The 20,932-nt window shown below is 38.2% G+C and overlaps 1 protein-coding gene across 5 annotated transcripts; it reads right to left on the bottom strand.

Annotated features, from left to right (window-relative positions):
• Positions 1 to 1,764: 1,764 nt before the first annotated feature.
• LOC135417325 (cytochrome P450 27C1) lies at positions 1,765 to 19,884 on the bottom strand. Of its 5 annotated transcripts, none has more exons than XM_064661287.1 (9): positions 19,096 to 19,877; positions 14,474 to 14,664; positions 12,827 to 13,026; positions 10,320 to 10,529; positions 8,879 to 9,042; positions 6,069 to 6,235; positions 5,206 to 5,284; positions 4,014 to 4,217; positions 1,765 to 2,265 (listed from the first exon to the last, which is right to left on the bottom strand). In XM_064661287.1, the coding sequence occupies exons 1-9, from the start codon at positions 19,417 to 19,419 to the stop codon at positions 2,149 to 2,151; spliced, it is 1,656 nt and encodes a 551-aa protein (XP_064517357.1). In that variant the 5' UTR covers positions 19,420 to 19,877; the 3' UTR covers positions 1,765 to 2,148. The 5 variants fall into 5 exon arrangements, 4 of the variants coding, with proteins under 4 accessions (XP_064517357.1, XP_064517358.1, XP_064517360.1 ...); XM_064661288.1 differs by having other exon boundaries at positions 14,474 to 14,610; XM_064661290.1 differs by having other exon boundaries at positions 14,474 to 14,591; positions 19,096 to 19,236.
• Positions 19,885 to 20,932: the final 1,048 nt, after the last annotated feature.

Raw genomic sequence — 20,932 nt, 5'->3', positions numbered from 1 at the left:
CCATTCTAAACAAGCATACACAAAAGATGAACACAAATTGAGCACGTTTGCACATGCAAGGGCTAAGAATCCTTGTCAAACAAGTATAACCAAACTACTCTATTTTTGAGAAGCTGTAGAAAGTACATTTCTTTTAGCCATGTATATATAATTTCTTTTTCCATAGATACGTAATCACAGACTTTCACTAAGGAATACTATGGAGGCAGCACCACCTAGTGGTACCAAAACCACAGTGTAGTATTTTCAGTGGCTTCCTTGAAGAGAATTCCATTGGAAACATAGAAAAAACTCTCAGATGAAATTATTTTTTTAAATACCCACATGACACCTACATGTTTTTGTCTCTTTTTTTTTTATTCAGCAAGAACATGAATAAATAATTTTTGCAAGGTCTTGGTATACATGTACATATTTTCTGTTGTAAGTACCCTTTGAAAGGGAAAAAGGTATGTGAATGTGTGTATTAATCACAGAGGATAAAGTATGTTTCTTTTTATTGTACATATATATAAAAATATATTTTTTAAATGATCAGGTATTAAAACAGTTACTACTCACACCTTTTCTTCCAACTTTATTATTTAATACTGCAGGTATAAGATTTAGATGAAAACCTGTATAGGAACAAGAAATATCTAGCAGCTTTGGACCACTTAATATTTTCTGACGCGCATTCCAGTGAGCCACATTTTATCTTGCTTCAACATATACAGTCCACACAGAGCCAATCACTTTGCAAAAATCAGAAGGGTTCAATGTGTAAAACCAGTTGTTTTCCACAGTGACTGTATTAGCATATGTATTTACATCTGTGCTAAGTAGCTGTACAGCTGTGACGATCACTTGGTAGCACTTTAAATCGTCCTGCCATCTGCTTTTCACACGGCCCTGTAAATCCTCTATTAACACTTCTGTGACACTTCAGGAGGTGAAAAACTCTGCAGTGCATCTGCTACCATGGGAGCCTGCCTGTGCAAACTAACACTGTTCTGGAACACTGAGAATTGGGGATTTGTTATAGCTCTTCTGAGTTTTTCTCTGGGCATGGACAGGGTAAGTTTGGCATTACCAAATATGTAAATCTTTAGTAATTGTATGATAGCATTTTTTAGAGTTATGAGCATTATGTGAGAACATAACATAGGAAGGAAAACCTCAGTGATCAAAACTACCATTTTTATATATATCATGTGAATAGTACACACATCAGGCACCCAAACTGCTCTTGCCTCATCCCCTTTCTTTCAGCCTGCCCCATCCTCCATGCAGTCCACAGCCCACCTCTCCAGTTCCTGAACTTTGACCTCATGTGATATTTGGTATGGCCCCACAGACACCACTGAGTGGCTCTCCCACTCCCGTTCCCAGTCCCATGTAGCAGCATAGCTCTTCTGTTTCTAGCTCCAAATAGAGGAGTTTGATTTTTTACACTTCTTATTCTTTGTATCATTAACACTCTTCTATGTATTAAGCAATTAATCAAAACATGAACATTAGAGTCAGTCCTAGAGTATTTCTTGAGTAACTTTGCCAGTATCTTTCCTCCAGAATGACAGTACCCTTAACATAATATTATCTTTCTTTCTGCTAGGTCATTACACACTTTAAATTCTTGTAAAATCCCCATATTTTCTAGCTGCACTAGTAATTTCCCATGAAGTGGTGAACCTTCCAGTTCTATCCAACAAGTTAAAAACTTTATTATGCTAAAGAAAAATGCAATTATAAATAGTCATTAAAATAAGACTCAGAACTTGTAAATTCTGTATAAATATTTTATTATATATAAAAGACAACTTACATGGATACAAAAACACTGAATGACATTAACATGTGTGAATTTACTTTTGGTTGTTTTGGGTTTGTGTTCTTTTTTTTAATGCATGTGTTTTTACTAGAAGTCTTTCCAGGTAAAAGGAGATTCCCAGTGCAAGAAGGAATTTTTTCAGTATATATTTCCATATGTGTAAATAACTATTATAGGACAGGTAATTTCTCTTACATACTGCTACAACTAAGGCAGAACATATTACTTCGTCATTTTGCCAAATACCTACAAACCAGACAACAAGCATGTTTAAACATCCATAAAATGCAAGTCTGTTTCCATGAAAATTGAATAAGTATTTCCAAAATATCTGAGTCTCACTTTCTGTCAGAAAATCTCATATTGATGGAGTTTCCAGGAACCAAAAGTCCGTGGGTTTTGGCATGAACTGGTTTGGTTTTGGGAGAAATTTTGATCTCAAAATTCTGAAGTAACTGTGAAGATAAAGAGGACAAGTATTAGAAAAGCTGCAAAATTACAGATGAAGATTAGCCTTCAAAAAAGAGGACATAACAGACTGTCACAAAAAAAAATTTGTTTTGCAGTTTCTGTGGAGCTGAAAGTATATGATTCCCATGCAGGAAAGAAAAAAATAGTTGTTACAAGGTAAAGATTATAGTCCAAAATCTTCCTCCTCTGATTGAGGGAAGACTGGTCCAGTTCTTTCTGAGGAACTTCCACATAACTACATTAAACAGTCCGCGTTATCAAAGAAACTAAGGTCTTTTTCAAACTTTGTGAGGTTCATCTCTATCTATTTCAGATTTCACTTCCTTTAATATCAATCAGTATGTGCAATTATAAAGAAAGCAATAAGACTCCCAATCCCATCAGACATATTTCTCTTCCTGGGCAGACGGAAACAAACCAAAAACGAGAAAAAAACTGTCCAGTGCACCAAGTGAAACAATCATAAATCAAGGAGTCAAATATTAGAACCTCTCCTGAACAGAGTCACTATAATTTCATCACACAATTCCTCTATGCATTAAACCTCTTAATGAGACTGAGATAATCACTTGCAAACATAAATTATTGTGCTTGTTTTGGCTGGGATAGAGCTAATTTTCTTCACAGTGGCTGATATGGGGCTGTATTTTGAATCTGTGCTGAACACAGGGGTGATAATATAGAGATGTTTTTGCTATTGCTGAGCAGGGCTTACACAGAGCCAAGGCCTTTTCTGCTTTTCGTACTGCCAGGCTGGCAAGGAAGCTGGGGATGCGTGGGAAGCTGGGAGGAGACGCAGCCAGGACAGGTGACCCCCATTGACCAAAGGGATATTCCAGACCATGTGACATCATACTTGGTATATAAAGGGGGGGGGGGGGGACAAAGGAGGAAGGGGGGATGTTTGGAGTGATGGCAATTGTCTTTCCAAGTAACCATTACACATGATGGAGCCCTGCTCTCCTGGAGATGGCGAACACCTGCCTGCCCATGGGAAGCAGTGAATGAATTCCTTGTTTTCCTTTGCTTGTGTGTGCAGCTTTTCTTTCCCTATTAACCTGTCTTTACCTTAACCATGAGTTTTCCAGCTTTTACACTTCTAATTCTCTTCCTGATCCCGCTGGTGGGAGAGTGAGAACCATGACAATCATAGAAATCATGGGCTAAAACAAACTTCAAGAGATTTATCTCACACATTTTGAAGCTGAACAAACAATACACCAGCTATCTATTTTTAAACTTTCAGGAGGGAAATACCATGACTTCCTCAACTTTTCCTAATATTAAACATGGAACATAGAAAAATTCTACTATTTGTTGTCACACTGTGATCGGTACAAGGATATAAAATCTATTTTACATCTCTGTAAGTACTGAATTCTTCTAAGATACTGAAACTGAGCAGATAGCCATCCTAATAGACATTAAGAAAGACTTCTGATGCACTTACAAAAACCTTCTGTACCAAATCTGTTTCCTTAACAATCCTACCTTTAGTTTTACTTCATGTGTACTATATATTTTTTTCCTTCTGCAATGTAGTTTAACAGTTATGCTACATTTCAAGCATGACTGTTTTCAATTTTTTAAGCCTTTGCCCATATAACTACATTAGACAACACTCCAAAACAAGGTTTTTGAGCACTGTAAGACACCCAGAAATGGTATATGCAGAATAAAAAATTCATATCAATTTATTTTTCTTCTTGTAATGCTGTCACATGGTTCTGACCTGAATCAGTGCAAGATGAATTTCCAGCTCTGCAATTCTTTTCCCAATACAGCTTCGAATTCCATAGCCAAAGGGGATGGAACCGAAGTTGTCTACTCTGTCCAAGTTATCTTTCCTCAGCCAGCGCTCAGGTCGGAACTCGTTTGCCATTGAGAAATATTCCTCGCTGTATGAAGTAGTGTAATGACAAAGTGCCAGCTGCGTCTGAGGAAACAAATTATATTCACATTTAGCTAACTTCAATACACATAACAAAATTAAAATGCAATTACTGTAATTTCTGCAATATGAGGTGATAAAAATTAAGTATCTCTGAGTAATTCTAGAAGATAAAAGGATATCTAGAAAAATCAAATCCCTTTCTCAACTCATCAAATGAAATAATCTTCAAGCTGTTTTGAATGTTGCTGGGTATATTAGAGAAGATGCAGTGGGGAAGGTGAACAAAAGTCACAAGAATGAAGAATTGTTTCAAAAAGCTGGTATGAGAGAAAGGGAGGAGAGATTTGAGTCAATGGAAAAGGAAAAAAGAGAGGATAGGAATTAAAAAACCCTACAACACTCGGGGGTGGGGGGGAACAAAACCCAGCAATAATTGATGTCATGATGTTCCCAGTTAAGGGGAGGGAAGCAGGGGGAAGATGTGTGTAGAATAATAAATTACCAATTAAGAATCCTGATTCTTTCAAAGGTACGTTGCTATAACACAGGAGTGCTGTCATTTAAAATAAAATCATACAATTCTAGCCTGATCTCTGTGTAATCTTTGAACAGTATAAGGGAAAGATTAATAATTTAAAAAGGAAATTAAACTCTTTCTACAAGAAGAGTTAACAGGCAAAGAATTAGAAAACTGCAAGGATAATAAAATTCATGGTTTTTTAATTGAATTGTAGCACTATATAGATGTTTTTAATAGACTCCACCCTCAAGAACATTAAGAACGAGTCATGATAATAAGTTTGATTAGTGGGTGAGCACCCAAATAAAAAATACGAAAACAACAGCAACAAACCAATTATATAATCCATTCATGGAGTATAAATGAGTGTTATTGAAATACTTTCCTCTCAGTGTTTTAGATTGGTGAAATCTTTTAAAAATCAATGGAGTGTATATATGTTGTAATAGATCACATTTCATACACAAAAATTAAACTCTGCTCTTTGCTGAGGGCTGCAAAAAAACCTACCCCTTTAGGTATAAAGTATCCTCCAACGATCAAGTCTTTTTGGGTCACTCTTCCATTTCCTGGCAATACTGGATATAAACTAGAGAGAAATATCCACCAGAAGTTCAATAGTAATGACTAATGCAATTAAAAAACATTTAGATCCCAATTTGCATTCACAGATACATGATACGAATGCCATATCCATTCACAGCAGAAAGGTTTTTCAAAAGTACAGAACACCTTGGAGATTCAAGGACCTTGAATCATCTGTGAGAATATGATCATTACCTGAGAAAAGTTATTTACTAGTAACAGGAGGTTGAGATATTTGGTCTATATATTTATTTGTTTTACACATGTACAAGCATGCACTTATTTGGTCAAGATGGATATATTTTAGCACTACTGCTAAAGCTGAAAAAGCCTTGTTGATGCCTTCTCTAAAATTCTCTTATTCCCCTCACCTCACAATGAAAATTTATTATAAACATATTAAAAAAAATATGTCACATGCCTTTAATTTAAATCAAGAAGCTTAAAATCATTGAAGTGACACTGCAAACTACCAGTGTTGGGGAGGGGATTGTTACACTTCATCCTACATAGGGCAAAAATCAAGCTTGCAATTTACTTACCTTAACAGATGTGTCCTACATTTGTGATACCACTTCTACCTTACTTACAAAGATTAAACATTATATAGTCTATCATATTCATCACTTAAGCATCCTTGGACACAATACTGCTACAATAAATAAAAGCAACAAATAGCAATAAGGACAATTGAATACAAACTTATGTACATAGCACTGACTCAAAATCCATTAGAAAAAAAAGAAATTAAATTTTTCAGTTTATTATTACAGTTGTCTGCTACTTACCGCAAGGTTTCTTTCAGCACGGCTCTAATCAAAGGCAATTTCGGGACATCATGAGCAACAGGAACTTGATCTTTGCCCAGCTTGTTCACTATTTCCTCATAAACACATTGCTGAACCTCTGGGTGCTTTGCCAACAAGTATGTTGCCCAGGACAAAGTAAAAGAAGTCTAAGGAAGAAACCACAATCATCATCATCATCAAGCACAACAAAAGTAGATATAAAATAACCTCAAGCCAAGAAAAACAATCAGTTTTCAACTATATGTTTTATATGTTTAAAGTTTTATAACAGACTGGCAATGATTCATATCTGGATTCAATGGGATGTTGTAAGACTTCGCCATCCCCTCCTTCATCCCTTTTCCATCTAAAAGTGCCCCATATACAGAAACAATCCATGTTGTTATTTTCCCAGTGAAATATAAAAAGCAATAGACAAACCAAATGCAAATGCAACTATGTAAACAATATTGAAACATAAACATTCTAAAGAGCAATGGATTAGGTTAACTGTTAGTTTTCAATATGTTTTACCTTCCTCCCAACAAAAACACTTCACAGAAACCAAGATAAGAGAATACTTTTATTTACTTAGTGTTAAAATCTTTTTTCAGGCTAGGACATGGTTGGCTTTCTGGGTTGTAAGCACACATTGCCAGGTCAATGTTGAGCTTCTCATACACCAACATCCCCAAGTCCTTCTTTTCAGGGCTGCTCTCAATCCATTCTCCACCCAGCCTGAATTTGTGCTCAGGACTTCCCTGGCCCTGGTGCAGGACCTTGCACTTGGCCTTGTTGAGCTTCTTGAGGTTTGCATCGTCCCACATCTGAAGTCTGTCCTTCTGGGCAGCATCCAAATAGTACAACAAAGCTCAAGGTTATTAAAAAATGTGTGGGTTAAAAAAAAAAAGCAGCTTCTGGAAATGCCTTATTTTGGTCTTATGTTTTAAGATCAATTTAGAATGCATGATGTCATCATGATGGTGACCTTTTATGTCTTGTCTTCAGACTGGGGTATAATGCCAGAAGTATCATTCTCTTAAGCTTTTCTCTTTTCTCTTGCAATATTGAGTGGCTGTGTAGTCTAAAATACAACCATGTTCTATTCTGCTCAGAGACAATTGTGCCAGCTGTACACAGAACTTCTCTGATATAAACACTGTTACTTCCCAGGTTCCCAGCTCCTTCATAACCTCTTAAAAATTAGCACTATTACGGGGGCAGCCAAAATGCTTTGTAGCCAAAAACTGCCTTACAATTTTGTTGAAAGCTTCTATAATCCTCTAAACCTCTTTCGTTTTTTTCAATAAAATGAGATCTGAATTGACAGCAGAAGGAGAAAGAAAGATTCCCTAAATTTTTGCTTTGTACTTGGAAATGAGGAAATCAGAAGTACTGTTCTCTCACAGAGACAGTTCCCAGATGTGAAAGCTGAGTCAAATGGAAAGAGAAATTCTTGTTGGCATGAACTTGAACATTGTCCTTTTAGTTTAAATAAAACTCTGTTGCATACTAAAAAAAGGAAAATTAATGGTCTGAAAGATCAGAAAATGAATGGGATGAATAACTGTACTTTACTTAAGAACCAAACATAAAAAAGATCTGCAAACTCATAAGCCCTTGGGATATTTAATCAATGGAATAATATTCAGCACATAAAGAAATTTTACATATGCTCCTTATTTTGGAATTCAAAAATGATTGCTTTTAGGGGCTTTGTTTTCTTTAGAAACCTTACAAACTTTCTTAAATCAAAAAAATCTGAATTCAATTATCCAGGTTTGGGGTTTTTTTCCCCTAGAGGCCATTTTACGTTTTTACTTATTTTAGTCTTTTCTTCTCTAAGACTACTAAACACAATCCTACATAGCACTTTCTTTATCAAATTAATATAATTCCTTTTAAAAAACTGTTCAGTTACAGTCATTTACAATAACAGTGTTCACTGATATTCTAAATAATTCTATACATTGTATATACAATAACTCATTTTTATCTTTCCTGAGTCTTTGGATTGTCACGCTGCAGTCAATACTAAGCTACACTGATTTCATATGATAGGAATGAGAGGAGGGTAAGATGCGTATGTGACCTTAATGTTTATGTTTCTTCAAATGGTCTATATGACAAATCAGAAGAATAAAGAAAGAGAGACGCTTAAAACATTTCCCTAGGTGTCAACATATTGGATACACCAGCCCCATTTGTCCTGAGACCCCTACCACAGCTCTTTGCCTCACCCTGACTGTATGTTGCCAGCACAAGCAGGGGTAGGGTGAACTTATGCCTTACCCACATCAGTGCTGGTCTAACAACCCCCTCCTAATGGACTCCAGCAGAAAGCAGATATCTGATCCATAATGTGTGTCCCAGTCGATTTAATATGTGAAAATCCCTTACCAAATTCTACATACAAGTTTATTGACCAATTTTTTTCTCACTAACTTTCAGCGGCCTTTTTTATTTTGGTTTATCTAAAGAAGACAAATACCAACCTGTTATGCAAACCAATAAAAGAAAATGTGTAAAATTCAAGCTGAATGTAAAGAAAGTTGCTATTTCATATGTTTAATAAATTGAGGAACTGACTCCCATGTGATAGGTTCCTGTAAACCACAGCTAGAAGAGAACACTGACTCCATTCCAGTAGAGAGATTACACAGTGCAGTAGGTATTTTGTATTACTTAAAGATGTCATGACTTAAATGTGTTAAATTATGTGCTTATAAACAAGCTATCTCTAAAGATAGCTGCAAATGATACTGGTTTACAAAAACAACTGTGCACAAGGAAAATTATAACAAGCTTACTGTGTCCACTCCTGCCAGAAGCATTTCAGTCATATTGGCATAGATCTCTTCCAAAGTAAGTTCCTTACTCACTAGGAGGTATGTAAGTAGCCCACCATTCACTACTTTTCCTTGGTCCAGCTGAGACTGAATAGCCTTCAATTTGTTGTTAACATGGATCTGACCTTTGGGATTCAAAAAAATTGTTAAGTGTCCATTTTTATTTTTCTCTTGGTTCCATTCAGTAATGACATTTCTCCCTCATGCTACATTGCACTACACAGCCAGAAGAAAAAAACCAAAACGAATCTTCTTTCTCAAGTTAAAAATAACTGAGGGGTGGTGGAGGTCCTTGGGTACTCCTGGTAAGGAAAGACTGAGCTAACGGGAACCTCGGGAGCTCACAGCACAAGAATGCTGAGCACAAAGAAAGGATACAAGAGACTACAGTTTCTAACAAGGAGAGAAGAAGGCTCAAGGTCAAGTTTTTATGCCCACCTGGCTTGTTTTCTGATGACTCTGCAAGAAGTGGTGAACTCTGCAGAGCCTGCTGCAACTCAGCACAAAGGCTGCTACAAGACATTAACAGCAACCAGAACTTAATTACTCTGAAGACAAAGACGAGTTGCGTCAAATAATAACAAAAATTGAAAAACTTCAAGGGATGACATGTTGAGCAATTTCGCCCAGAGTCCCATTTATACCTTAGAGACTACAAACATTATCTTCAGTCAAATCAGGGTTTTAAAAAGAAGAGAAATCCTCAGAAAGTTAATGCCACAGAGAATGAGACAACAAAAAAATGAAAATGCATGCAGCTTTCTAACATTCAGGGTTCAGGGTTTTTTAACACTCTGGAATATTAAAAAAAAAATTGCAAAGACAACTCCTTCTTACTTACATGAACTTACATGCAAGCTGATTCATAAGGTAGCCTGGAATGTTTTATTTACAAAAAATCCCCATATTGTACTACAGCAGTGTACTTCAATGTCAACTTATATGCTTGTATGTATGTAAATAAACTTCACGAAGAGTTTAATTCATTGTTAGAGTGTAATTTTTTAGCTTTCTAGTCAGTTTTAGTGGTGATTATTTGTCGGAGTGTCTAACTACAGTTTTGCTGAAGTCAACAAAACTACCCTCATTAGAATTGGAGTGACTTAAGATAAAACCTTGGCAAAGAATATGGACCTGAAGAAACAACTGGGGGTTGAAACAGATGAGGACAAATAACAAAGCAACTGTATACAATAGGGAAGTATTTGAAGTGTACTGGTAAAATTCTTTCTCACTAGATTTTTTTTTTTAAATAGTTCCCTGGCCAGCCTGCATTTGATGTGAAATTTACTTCTGCCACAATGTCTTCTTATAATTTTAGGAGAGAAATGCATCTTGTCCCATTCAAATACACATAGAACCTTCAGAAATACAGCTGAACTTTTCTACTACTAAATCTTACTAAATTTGAAGAGTCCATCCCAGGATCTGCAGAACTCTCTCCAGGGTTTTGGAATAAGAGGACGAAGCCACTTGGGCATAGCACCTGCATACATAGTGATCTTAAACATACTAAACATCAACTCCAGAGCCTTAATATATTCAACAGTCTGCTGTGGGATGTTGTTTTCCAGGCAGCCCAGACGGCATTCATACAGAATAGTCGCCACACCTGCACATACAAAATCAAAGAATTGGCTATACACATGCATAAATACATATTAATAATTTAAAGAATTAAAATACTAACAGGAGGGAACCACCTTACAAGAAGTGTTTAGTTATTATTACTACAGTTGGAGAACAGATGAAACAGAAATTCAAAAGGCAGTGAAAAATCCCTGCTAGACATTGTAGCAGACAGTAGTTGCTATGTCAATAATGCTCTGCATGAGGAGACAGCCAGGAATTCCACCAGAAGTAGAGCAGCCCTCCAGCAGCTCGCTGTGTTTTGCATTGCACTAGAAATCCCGAGCCTGCCGCGTTGGCCTCTGAATCCACAAGGACATGCAAATCCAAAGACAGTTCTGATAACTGGTGACAACGCAGGAGTTTCTACCAGTGGCTGTGTCTGTCATCAGCTGGAAGTAAATGAATACTGAGTATGTATAAGTGGATAAAGAGCTTGCACTCCAGATGTGCTGTTAATGCACACAGTATACTCCACCCAGCCCTGAAAAACAGCGTGTGTGTGACACTGCTGCAAGTGACACCACTGACTGTCCCTTGTTCTGATGTGCTGTAATTTCCTCAGATGTTTTTCTGCCCCTCTAGAAACACCACCACCACCACCATCCCCCCAACCCCTACCACCAGAGACCAGTACTTTATTTATATTTTTTTATTAAATTATTATTCTTCTGAACTCTGTACAATTTCTTCCATTTATTAAGTTAATTCCTACCCATCTATTAGTGTCCCTGCAGTCTCTCAGATCAGTTTTTGTAAACGCACCCAAATTATTAAATACTGGACCAAACTCAAACAGAAACTGCCCTACTGGAATTAGGCAAAATGTTCTCTAGGTTTGCTAGCAAACCATTTTTTAATTACTTCCTGAACACAGATTTCTAGCAATTTTTCCTCCCAACTTGTGAAATCTAAATCATATTACCCAGTTTATTTATGAAAATATCATGTAGTACGGTATAAAAGCTATTCCTATTATCAAAATACTCTTATTTAACAGTTTTTCTAAAAGCTAGTGGGGTTACTCAGTAATTTAAAAAGGAAATTAGATACTTTCTCAAAGCCATTTGCATCAAATGAAATGTTTTAAAATAAAATTTTAAAATAAATGTTGTAGGTTTAATTTCATTGGTAAATAGTTTGTTCACATATTTCCAAGAAATATTATAACTTAACTAGATAATTAGAGTAACTGGTCTAGACACTCTAGTCTCTTTTTCTCTGTTTTCCCTGTTAAAAACAGGTACAATAGATAATAATGTTTGACTTTGATCTTACATTTTGGTTTCCTGACCAAAGTTACAGTCTAAGTTAATTAAAACTGAATTTGTATGGGAAATAAATGCGTACCAGGCACAAGTTATAAATGAAAAGCTAAAAGAATGTGAAGAATTTAAACTAACCCATCAGTAAAGTGAATCAGTAAGCTTAGAGTTTAAAATTCCATAAAATTGGTAACTTTTAGTTTAATGCCAATTTTAGACACTACTAATGTGAAACAGACCAAACAGGCAGCCAGCAATTTGATAGAGTATCTTCAGAAGTGAGCAGTCTGGAAGTTTTTCAAATTCCAAATTATTCAACTGCCTGTCAGAAAAGAGTCCCTACTTTTTAAAAGGCATTACATATAACATATAACAAGATTGGGTTATATGCAGTCAGTTCAAGAAATGCATGAAATATGAATCACCACTAGATTTCTGTAAGAACACAGGAAATGCCATACTGGCTCAGACCAGAGTTTCATTTAGCATTCCCTCATTAGTGGTAGCCAGTGGCAGATGATTTTAGAGCAAGCATAACAATCCCACACTTGGCACATGTAGGCAGGGAAAAGCAGTACCCACAGCAGTATTCCACACTGAGCTATGAACTGTACACAGATACATCACACAGGGATTACCCACCTGGAATTTAACTGGTGGATTGTGAAATAAACATTTCTTAGAATCACACTATTAGAAGGTAAACATCCTTATTTTGAGAAATGAATAAAAAAATATAGAGTACTGAAACCGTTCAATGCCTTGATTGAACATTTTACCTATATACCAGCATTTCCATGGGAATTGTTCCTTAATACAAGGTATCATTTCTTTGGACTCTACAAAAGAATTCTACTGATACCTATTGCACTAACTAGGAAGACACATGAAGGCAGAATATCAAGCTTCCCTTTTCAGATCAATCACAATGAGACACTAGTCATTTGACAGAAATGCCTAACCATAAACACACTTTTTACATTTTCTTTACAGGTGTGATCCAGCCCAGGCTTACCTTCCATCGAGTACTTGAAGAAAAGGTTGTTAACATTGGTTACTGTTTCCCCATCCTCTTCTTGACTTCTGAGAGTGTGGATTCTTTTAATTAAGTCTTTGATAACTTCATTGACTCCTTCAGAGTAAAAAGCCACATCTTCAGGTTTCAGAATTTTTTGCCTCAGTACACTTCTCATTTTTAGCCATTGTTCACCTTCCCTGGAAGAAATTATTAATGGTATCTATACACAACTTTCCTTAACAATCATCAGCTGGGTAAAAGCTCTGCAATGAAACTTTGTGATTTTTCAGTGCAAATAAAAGCAAGTGGTAAAATGAAAATGATAATAATATATATTTGTAATTATGCTCCTGCATTTTATCCTGCATTTTTATCCTGCATTTATTGCACATCCTCATTAAATTTCAGTGTTGCAACATGTATGTGCAGGTGTAAGTCAATCTCTGGTTTGAGTGACAGCTGGCACCATAAATTCCATTACTGATACATCACTTTCGGCTACCCTCATTCTAAACCTACAAAGTAACAGGGTAGCAGACCTATCTATAGAAAAACAAGTTACAGCTAAATTCTCCTTTAGCTGAGCTATGCATGGAAACCTTCATGCTCAAGGCTAAAAATCAGAATTGTAGCATCTGCACGATGCTCTGTATGAGCAGAGCATTTGGGAACAGGGATACCTTTCAATTCCTCATGAAAATAGGCAATTGTCTTTTATGTGTCTATTTTAAATTGTTATGTATTTCCCCTTATTTTTTTTCACCTGGAGCAATGCTGCTGCAAAGCACAGAAACTTATTGATCAGCAAAATAATTTATCTCTTTAATAATCTCAGATATTTTCTGATTATCTCCTGATTTAAGGTATGATTTCACAAAGTATCAAAGAGCTGTTATCTTGAGTGGGAACTGCAGCTTCAGATTTGAGCCTGCAGTGCAATACATTAAGCCTTTTGCTACCATGAAAGAAACAGATTGTCCATGACTCAGAAAATTAGTTTCCCGCTAGATAAACATCCTATGTCTGTGGGGACTGTGAGTAGTTGCCAGTGGCAATTAACTACACCCACATGTACTGCCAGGTTATGCAAGCTTTAAAGACAGATAACTCCTCTAGAATCAGCCATGTACAAAAATATCTGCACGGGGATGCACCACAGTGTGAATTGATCATACTGTGACTTCTCTGCATTAATGTACTGAGGGCGCACTTTGGTGAACAATAAAACTAATCTGAGCAAACAAGGCCACACAGCACACCTACAACCAGATGCAACAGTCTAGATCTGAAGCAACAAACCCACATTTGTGCAGTGCAGAGCCAAAGTTAGTAAGCCCTGTTCTGCAAAACAGCTTGCAGGTGAGTCAGTTCAGATAACTCTATTTGAAACACATTCCCAAAGAAAGTCTTATGCAAGGTAGCTCCCTGCACATTCAAACTACCCATCATTACCATCTCTTGGAAACTTCACAAAACAGAGAAATTCACAGCATTCACCACAAATTCCTGCCGTCTTTCCCCCACTAACCACACGATTTTCCACACACAGAAAAGCCTGATTTCCCAGATGACCTGTACAGTCCTTCAGAAAATGAGCAAACTTTTACAAGAAAATAAAGAAAATTAAGGAGTAACAATACTTACGCAGAAATAAGCCCTGTGGCTCTCCCTCGTAAATCCCTGTACTCCTGCCAGGATTCCATGTTAGCTCTTTGTGGTGCTCTACCTTCTGCTCGCAGGACTTGAGCAACCATGTCTCGATCTGCAATGGATACAACAAACTGGGGACCAAAGTGAGACTTGAAGATCTTTCCATATTCCTGAGTGTGTTTTTGCTACAATGTCACCAACAAAGAGAAACAGAAGTCAAGTGTTACTAAGGAAAACTGTCACAAAAGGAAACTGACAATTTGTCATACAGTGAATCGATCTCTCACATTTAGAATTTGATCCTCAGCCTTTCAGTCAAGGAACAGTTTGAAGTGTCAGAAGAAAGCATCTAAGAATTACTGTGAAATATTCAGAAGGAAAACAGAGAGGTCACACTGTTCAGGACCTCTGACTGAAAAGACCCAAAGCTCTAAGGCACAAAGCGTGAGTGAAACCAAACACTGAGAAGATGAAAGGACTTGCAGCACTTGAAAACACATCCCTTCAGATCAAACAGGTTAGAAAGAATGTCTGCAAAAATGAAAAACATGTGGGTACATAGGGTTAAATTAATGCCTATTGTAAATAAACACTTACTCTATCATTTTATTGCTTATAGAAAACCCCTACGTGTAAGTTTCTCGCACCTAACTGAGGACAATGACAGTGCAACAGCCTAGTGAAAAACTGCATTTTGGGACAGCTTTGTCAGAGTAAACTAGAGAAAGACTTATGTTAATTTGCAAAAGAAAGGAAAAGGTAAGCTCTTATTCCTGCAGTGAGGTATATTGTGCTTGATCCACAAATCATATGATTCAAGCAACAGGCAATTAATAAAGAAGATAGGAAAACATTAAATTATTTATAAAAGAAAAAGAAACCCAAAAAGTTTTCCAGTAAGATTGCACTATCACCGTCCCATGAAATCTTACTGATTATTTCAAATAAATTTCGTTCTGACATGGTCATAAAGTGAAACAAAATTCCCACAAATTCACTTGGAGTTTAGATATGTCATCATGTCAGAGGGGGAAAAAGTTATTCAAAAGATATTAAGACTTCAGAATTAAATTTTACAGTCTTTATTTCTGGTTAAAGTATTAAGACAAGCTAAACTGAACAAAGTTTATGCCAAAGACATCTGCTTACAGAGATATGCTGATTATAAACCAGAGATGTTTGACACCAACTACGCTAGTGAAAGTCTAGTGTTGACCCAAGATTAGCTTATGTAAAGTACGTTTTTATTCAGTCTTGATTACAGAGATGAATTGCTTAATTGCCTATAATAAGCTTAAGACTCATGAATCATTCTTCAGAATATGGTACCAAGTGCTTAAAAAAAATATAACTCTTTCTGCCTAGTTTCCAAATAAAACAAGATTTGTGCAATTGTGGTCTCTGCCAGTCACTTCTTTTGGAACACAGTGGCCAACTTCAGTCTGGTTTAAACAGTTAAAGGTCTCCTACATCGATATTCTTACCCTTTTCAAAAATCAGCATCTGGATTCAAATGAAACCCACATATTAGTCATCCTGATGAGGGAAATGCTACAGCAGAAATTCAGCTGTTGTCATTTCTGCTTGATCCGCTCCTAACCAAACACCACAGGCAGAGGAATGTGTGAACAAGCACACCCAAAACCCAAAGTATTTCTTGCCTTAAAGATATTTTAGGGATACTGAACTTGGAGATAATTGAGAGCATGCATCTTTAAAGGAAAGCATAAATTGGAAGGTGAGTGACGCAAGGAAAAATCAGTGGAGTGAGGGAAATACAGGTCACTAGTCATAGAAAAACAGTTTCAACAAATTTTCCTATTTATGGAGCAGTTTGTTTTTTCCCCCTGATGCTGAGGTTTACATGGCACAATAAATTTTGACAGTAAATAAATCAAGTGTCAAGCTATTCAATCAAATAAATTAAATACTAGTTTTAAACCAGAAACAGATAGGGACAAACTATTTGGACATCTCTTGCTTTCAATAGACTGAACTCCGTTCTATCAACTTCATATCTAATGAAATGCCCAGGATTTCTCTTTCGTATTTTCTTTCACAACATGAGTTTTTCTTTCCCTTGTTCCAAACCTTAAAAATATTACACTCTAGTGCCTCACATAGCAATCTCACACCAGTTATCCTCTCACACATCATAAATTAAAACTGCCAGCACCCAAATCCCTCCCTCCTCACCTTTCTTTTCTTTACACTTGCATAGCACTGATAAGACAAGAGAGATCTAACTCCATCAAATTAAGAATACTTTCCCTTTGCCATAATTGCTGTAGGCGAGACTAACTGGAATCATGTTACTGAGAACAGAACCTCCTTTGTGAAAAAGCACCCGGCTCCCCCACCCCTCCTGGATATAGGGCAAAAATATTTGTGTGTGCTGAAGGACATCGTCTAAGTAGCTGTGCTGGTTACCAGAGGGTTTTGGATTAATTCATTCCTGATGTTCACTGTATTGTTAAATTTAACAGACTCTTATTAATCCAGTTAATGCCTATTTGCATTCTGTATGTATGCAGACAGGGTATCCTGTGATTTTTTGGGACTTTAAACAGAATAAAAACTAGTATTATATTGCAAGTTATAATTCCTCACACTTTCCTTTCTGTGAATAATATTCATTAAAGAAGAAAATAGACATATCAGCCAGTGATAGTGAAAAGCATATACAATTTAGGTTGTCTTACATTCCCTTTAATATTTTGAATTTTCACTGTTTTGACAGTGAAAGAACTTGAAACCAATGGTAGCATCCATCCTTTTTAGTGTTATAAGACCATGGTGAGTGCCCCTCAAATTCTGTAAACCACCACAGAGGTAGAGAAAAAAAAGACATAGAATGAAACAAAAGCTTTAGATGACCTGAAGTTTCATCTGCATGCATCTTAGTTAGCAAGCAATCAAGCTGAACAATTAATCATTAGCAATTTAGTTTGGCTGCCATCAAACACAGCATACACCCAGGAGCCCTACATTTCTTCTTAAAAATCAAAATGGTAAATACAACAAAACTGGGCAAAATCAAGCAACTTTCGTGGGTTTTCTTTCTGTTTCCTCTCTCTTCCTAGCATTTTTGGGCCTTTTGTAAATCTTAACTTTCCAGTTTTGATTCTCAAACCGAAGTTCTTTTTTCTTTTGTTTTCCTTTTCTGTTTTTATTTCCCTTTCTCTTTTTTGTTTGTTTGTTTTGGTTTTTTCTTAGATTTCAGCAGTTGTCAGGCAGTGAACCTCTTGCAGCTGACTCTGAATCTCTTTCTAGCAATTTGGGAAAGGTCACTAAGAAAAGCAAAATAATAAGTGCCACATCTGAGGTATTCCCAGAGAAATCTGTACTGCCAGTGAAAAGCATTACAGATCCACAGCTGCAAAAGAGTGAAAACCATAGCTTTACACACAAGTGTTTCCTTTAGAATCGCTTAGACTACGTGGGGAAAGGGCCCCAGGAGATGCACTGTGACTTTTTAGGAATGAAACCCACGTTTGACCAAGCAACCAAGAGAATTCATCTCTGGATAGCTACAGGCTTACGGTAAGACTGTTGCCCATGCCAGCATCCCCGAGGGGGATCCTCGTCCACCCAGCTCTCTCAGTCCCTCGCAGGGATGACGGCTCCTCACCCACCCTCGCCAGGTGCCACCGGGGAAGAGGACACGCTTTGACCTGTGTGGCACCACAGCAGCGGAGATGCCCAAACCAGGGGACGCATCTCACCCCCGCCCGGCTCTGGTTCGTTTGACCGTCTCCCACCCGCCAGGTGACAGGAGCCGCTCTCCGCCCTCCCTGCTCCCTCCCGCCGTCAATCCGGCCCCGCTTCCCCACCGCCCACTCCCCTCCCCCGCGCCAGCGTGGTGACCAGGGGAGGGGGCGGCAGGGCGGGCAGCGCCAGCCGCCGCCATTCCCAGCCCCTTGTCCCGCATCCCCGGGAGGTTTCAAACCGCCCGCCTCCTGCCGAAGGGACGGCAGCGGGGCCAGGGGCAACTACCGCCCCCTCGGGGGATCTGCATGGGCGAAGTGGATTTATGTAAGGGGAGGCTGGAGTAGGAGAAACAAAATGGTCTCTGAATGCAGCGGAGCAGCGCCCCGGCCGCGGCAGGACCCCGGGTACCGGCACAGCCTCACGGCACGGGTGGGCGCTGCGGTACGAAATTCCACGGGAGCCCACGTTTCCCAGCCCTGCTCGCTAAAAATAAGCCCTCTGCAAGTTTGTGAAACAGCCCTGTTAAAAAAAAAAAAAAAAAAAAAAAAAAAAAAGAAAGCCTTTTTTTTTATTATTATTATTTTTTCCTTTCAGCCCGAGGCGCCGCCTCAGAGGTTCACAACGCGCACAAAGATGCGCGGGCAGCGCTTGCAGCCCGGGAGTTCCGGAGCGGGAGGCACCGGGGCGCGGGGGCAGCGTGTGATCCCCGGCGAAACAAAACTGCCAAAGCCTCCAGCGCTGCGGGAAACGGGATGGGGGATCCCCTGAATCCCGGCTCGCACCAGCGCGAAGGCGGCGCGGCGATGCCCATCAGCGGTGCTGCGAACGCGGTGATTGACCCGAAAAGTAAAGGTTTTAAGTAACCCTGGCGTGATTAAAGCGTTAAGTAGGCGAGTGAGCTGTACCTGGATTTCATGAATGCGGCCGAAGCCGTCCTTCCAGAAGAACTCGTAGAGGTTGTAGAGGGTGTTGGGTCCGGGCATTTCGTGCAGGCTTTTCACCCTGCCCAGGCGGCGCCGGGGGGCCTCCAGCAGCTCCGCTCCGCGCCCTTCGCCTTTGTTCGCCGCCTCTTCCCGCGGGCTGCTCCGCACCGCCAGGGACTGGCTGCTGCACAGTCTGGCCAGTCCAGGAAACCTATTGCTGGCAAAAAGCGCCTGGTAAAAGTAAGTCCTCTCGGATTCAATCGTCTGCTTGCATTTCATCGTCAAAACTCTTGTGGAGAAAGACATGGTCTTTTAATTTCAGAAGGGTCAACTTTGCTCCTGCAGCTGCTTTTTATTTGGTTGGTCTTTCTTCAGTGCCTGCTTTAACTTGTACAAGCAGCACTTCTCCAAACTCTTACTGCATGAGCATCAGTTTACACAGACCATTAGTTAACGCTCCCTCCCCTAGGGCTGGAAAAGGGGGGTGGGTCTGGGATGAAACTTGAATGGAACGAACCTATTATTTTGTATAATCCAAAACAGATAAATTTACCCATTATATATGCAGCCAAAGTTCATTTTTTCCCTCTTTTCCTGATTAGTTTGGCAAAAAGCTCATCCCATCTTTCTCCTACACCAAAAAGGTGGCGTTAGGGCTATTTTTTTCTGGGGCATTAATTCATTCCTGTATGTTAGAAAATAGGGTATTTTCTGCGAGAAGTTCTCTTAGAACCATTCATCATCCCATAACATACATGAAAAACACTTGTGCATCCACATGTGAGTAGCAATGGTTTTACACAATAACCTTACAAACAGCTCCTGTCAACTACAGTATGCAGGGATGCTATTTGTATTGCATAATGATTTATCTTTTGGATGTGATATACTCCATAAGCAGCTTGTGTCAACTTTGTAGGAGTCTGCACAGTTTCAAAAGTGTTTGTGTTGTTTTCATGTGTATTTCTGTGTATTTCCAAATGTGATAATCTGTTAAATGTTGATTAGTTTCAGAAATTATGTGGAAGAGCCCACCTTGTTTTTTAAATGAATCAGAAGTTCAGGTAAAACTTGAGGAAAAAAGAGTCTCAAGTAAAATCCACATTTTTAGAACTTAGTTATGAATAAACTGCTGGAAAAGTAAGTCTAGTAAGCTTTGAAGTTAATAACTTTTGTTTTCCTTATTTATCTTCATTTATATTTTTGAGGCTGCAATCCAGTTAAGATCTGTGCACATGCTTACTCTTGCCACTGATAACTCCATTGAAATAAATACTGAGAAGTTAGACAGGCGCATCAGTCTTTATAAATGCAACTGTAAATATTACAAGAATAAAAAGTAGATGGTAAAGTCTTAAAATCTGCTGAAGTATATGCTAGCTTAAGCTAACATAATGTCTTTGAAATGGGCTTCATCATACTTGAAAGGGTTCAGAGAACAGCAACAGAAAAAAAATTGAGAAGGTTTAAAAAAATTATATAAGCATGAGGTTAAGAAACTTATTTCATCTGGAAAAGAGGACTACCAGGACCATGACAACAGCCTACAGATCTGTACATCTTTTGTTAAAGATGTCAGAGAGAGAAACATAAAATGATGGGCTTAGTTCACTGCTACAGATTTTTGGTTACTTTTTCAGGTAGCCTTGGTACCTCAGATATTTTTAGGATGTCTCAGGTAGATAGCCAAGGTACTGCAGGATGTAATTGCTATCATGGAACTTCCTAAGAACTTCATAAGAACCTCTGTCAGGCACATCTGTGTGTATCACAGTCTAGGTTACCGCTGAAGTTTTCCTTCTTAGGTTTCTATGTGGTG

Source organism: Pseudopipra pipra, chromosome 7, assembly GCF_036250125.1.
Source record: "Pseudopipra pipra isolate bDixPip1 chromosome 7, bDixPip1.hap1, whole genome shotgun sequence".
NCBI classification, from domain to species: Eukaryota; Metazoa; Chordata; class Aves; order Passeriformes; family Pipridae; genus Pseudopipra; species Pseudopipra pipra.
This window is presented reverse-complemented; position numbering and strand designations above follow the sequence as displayed.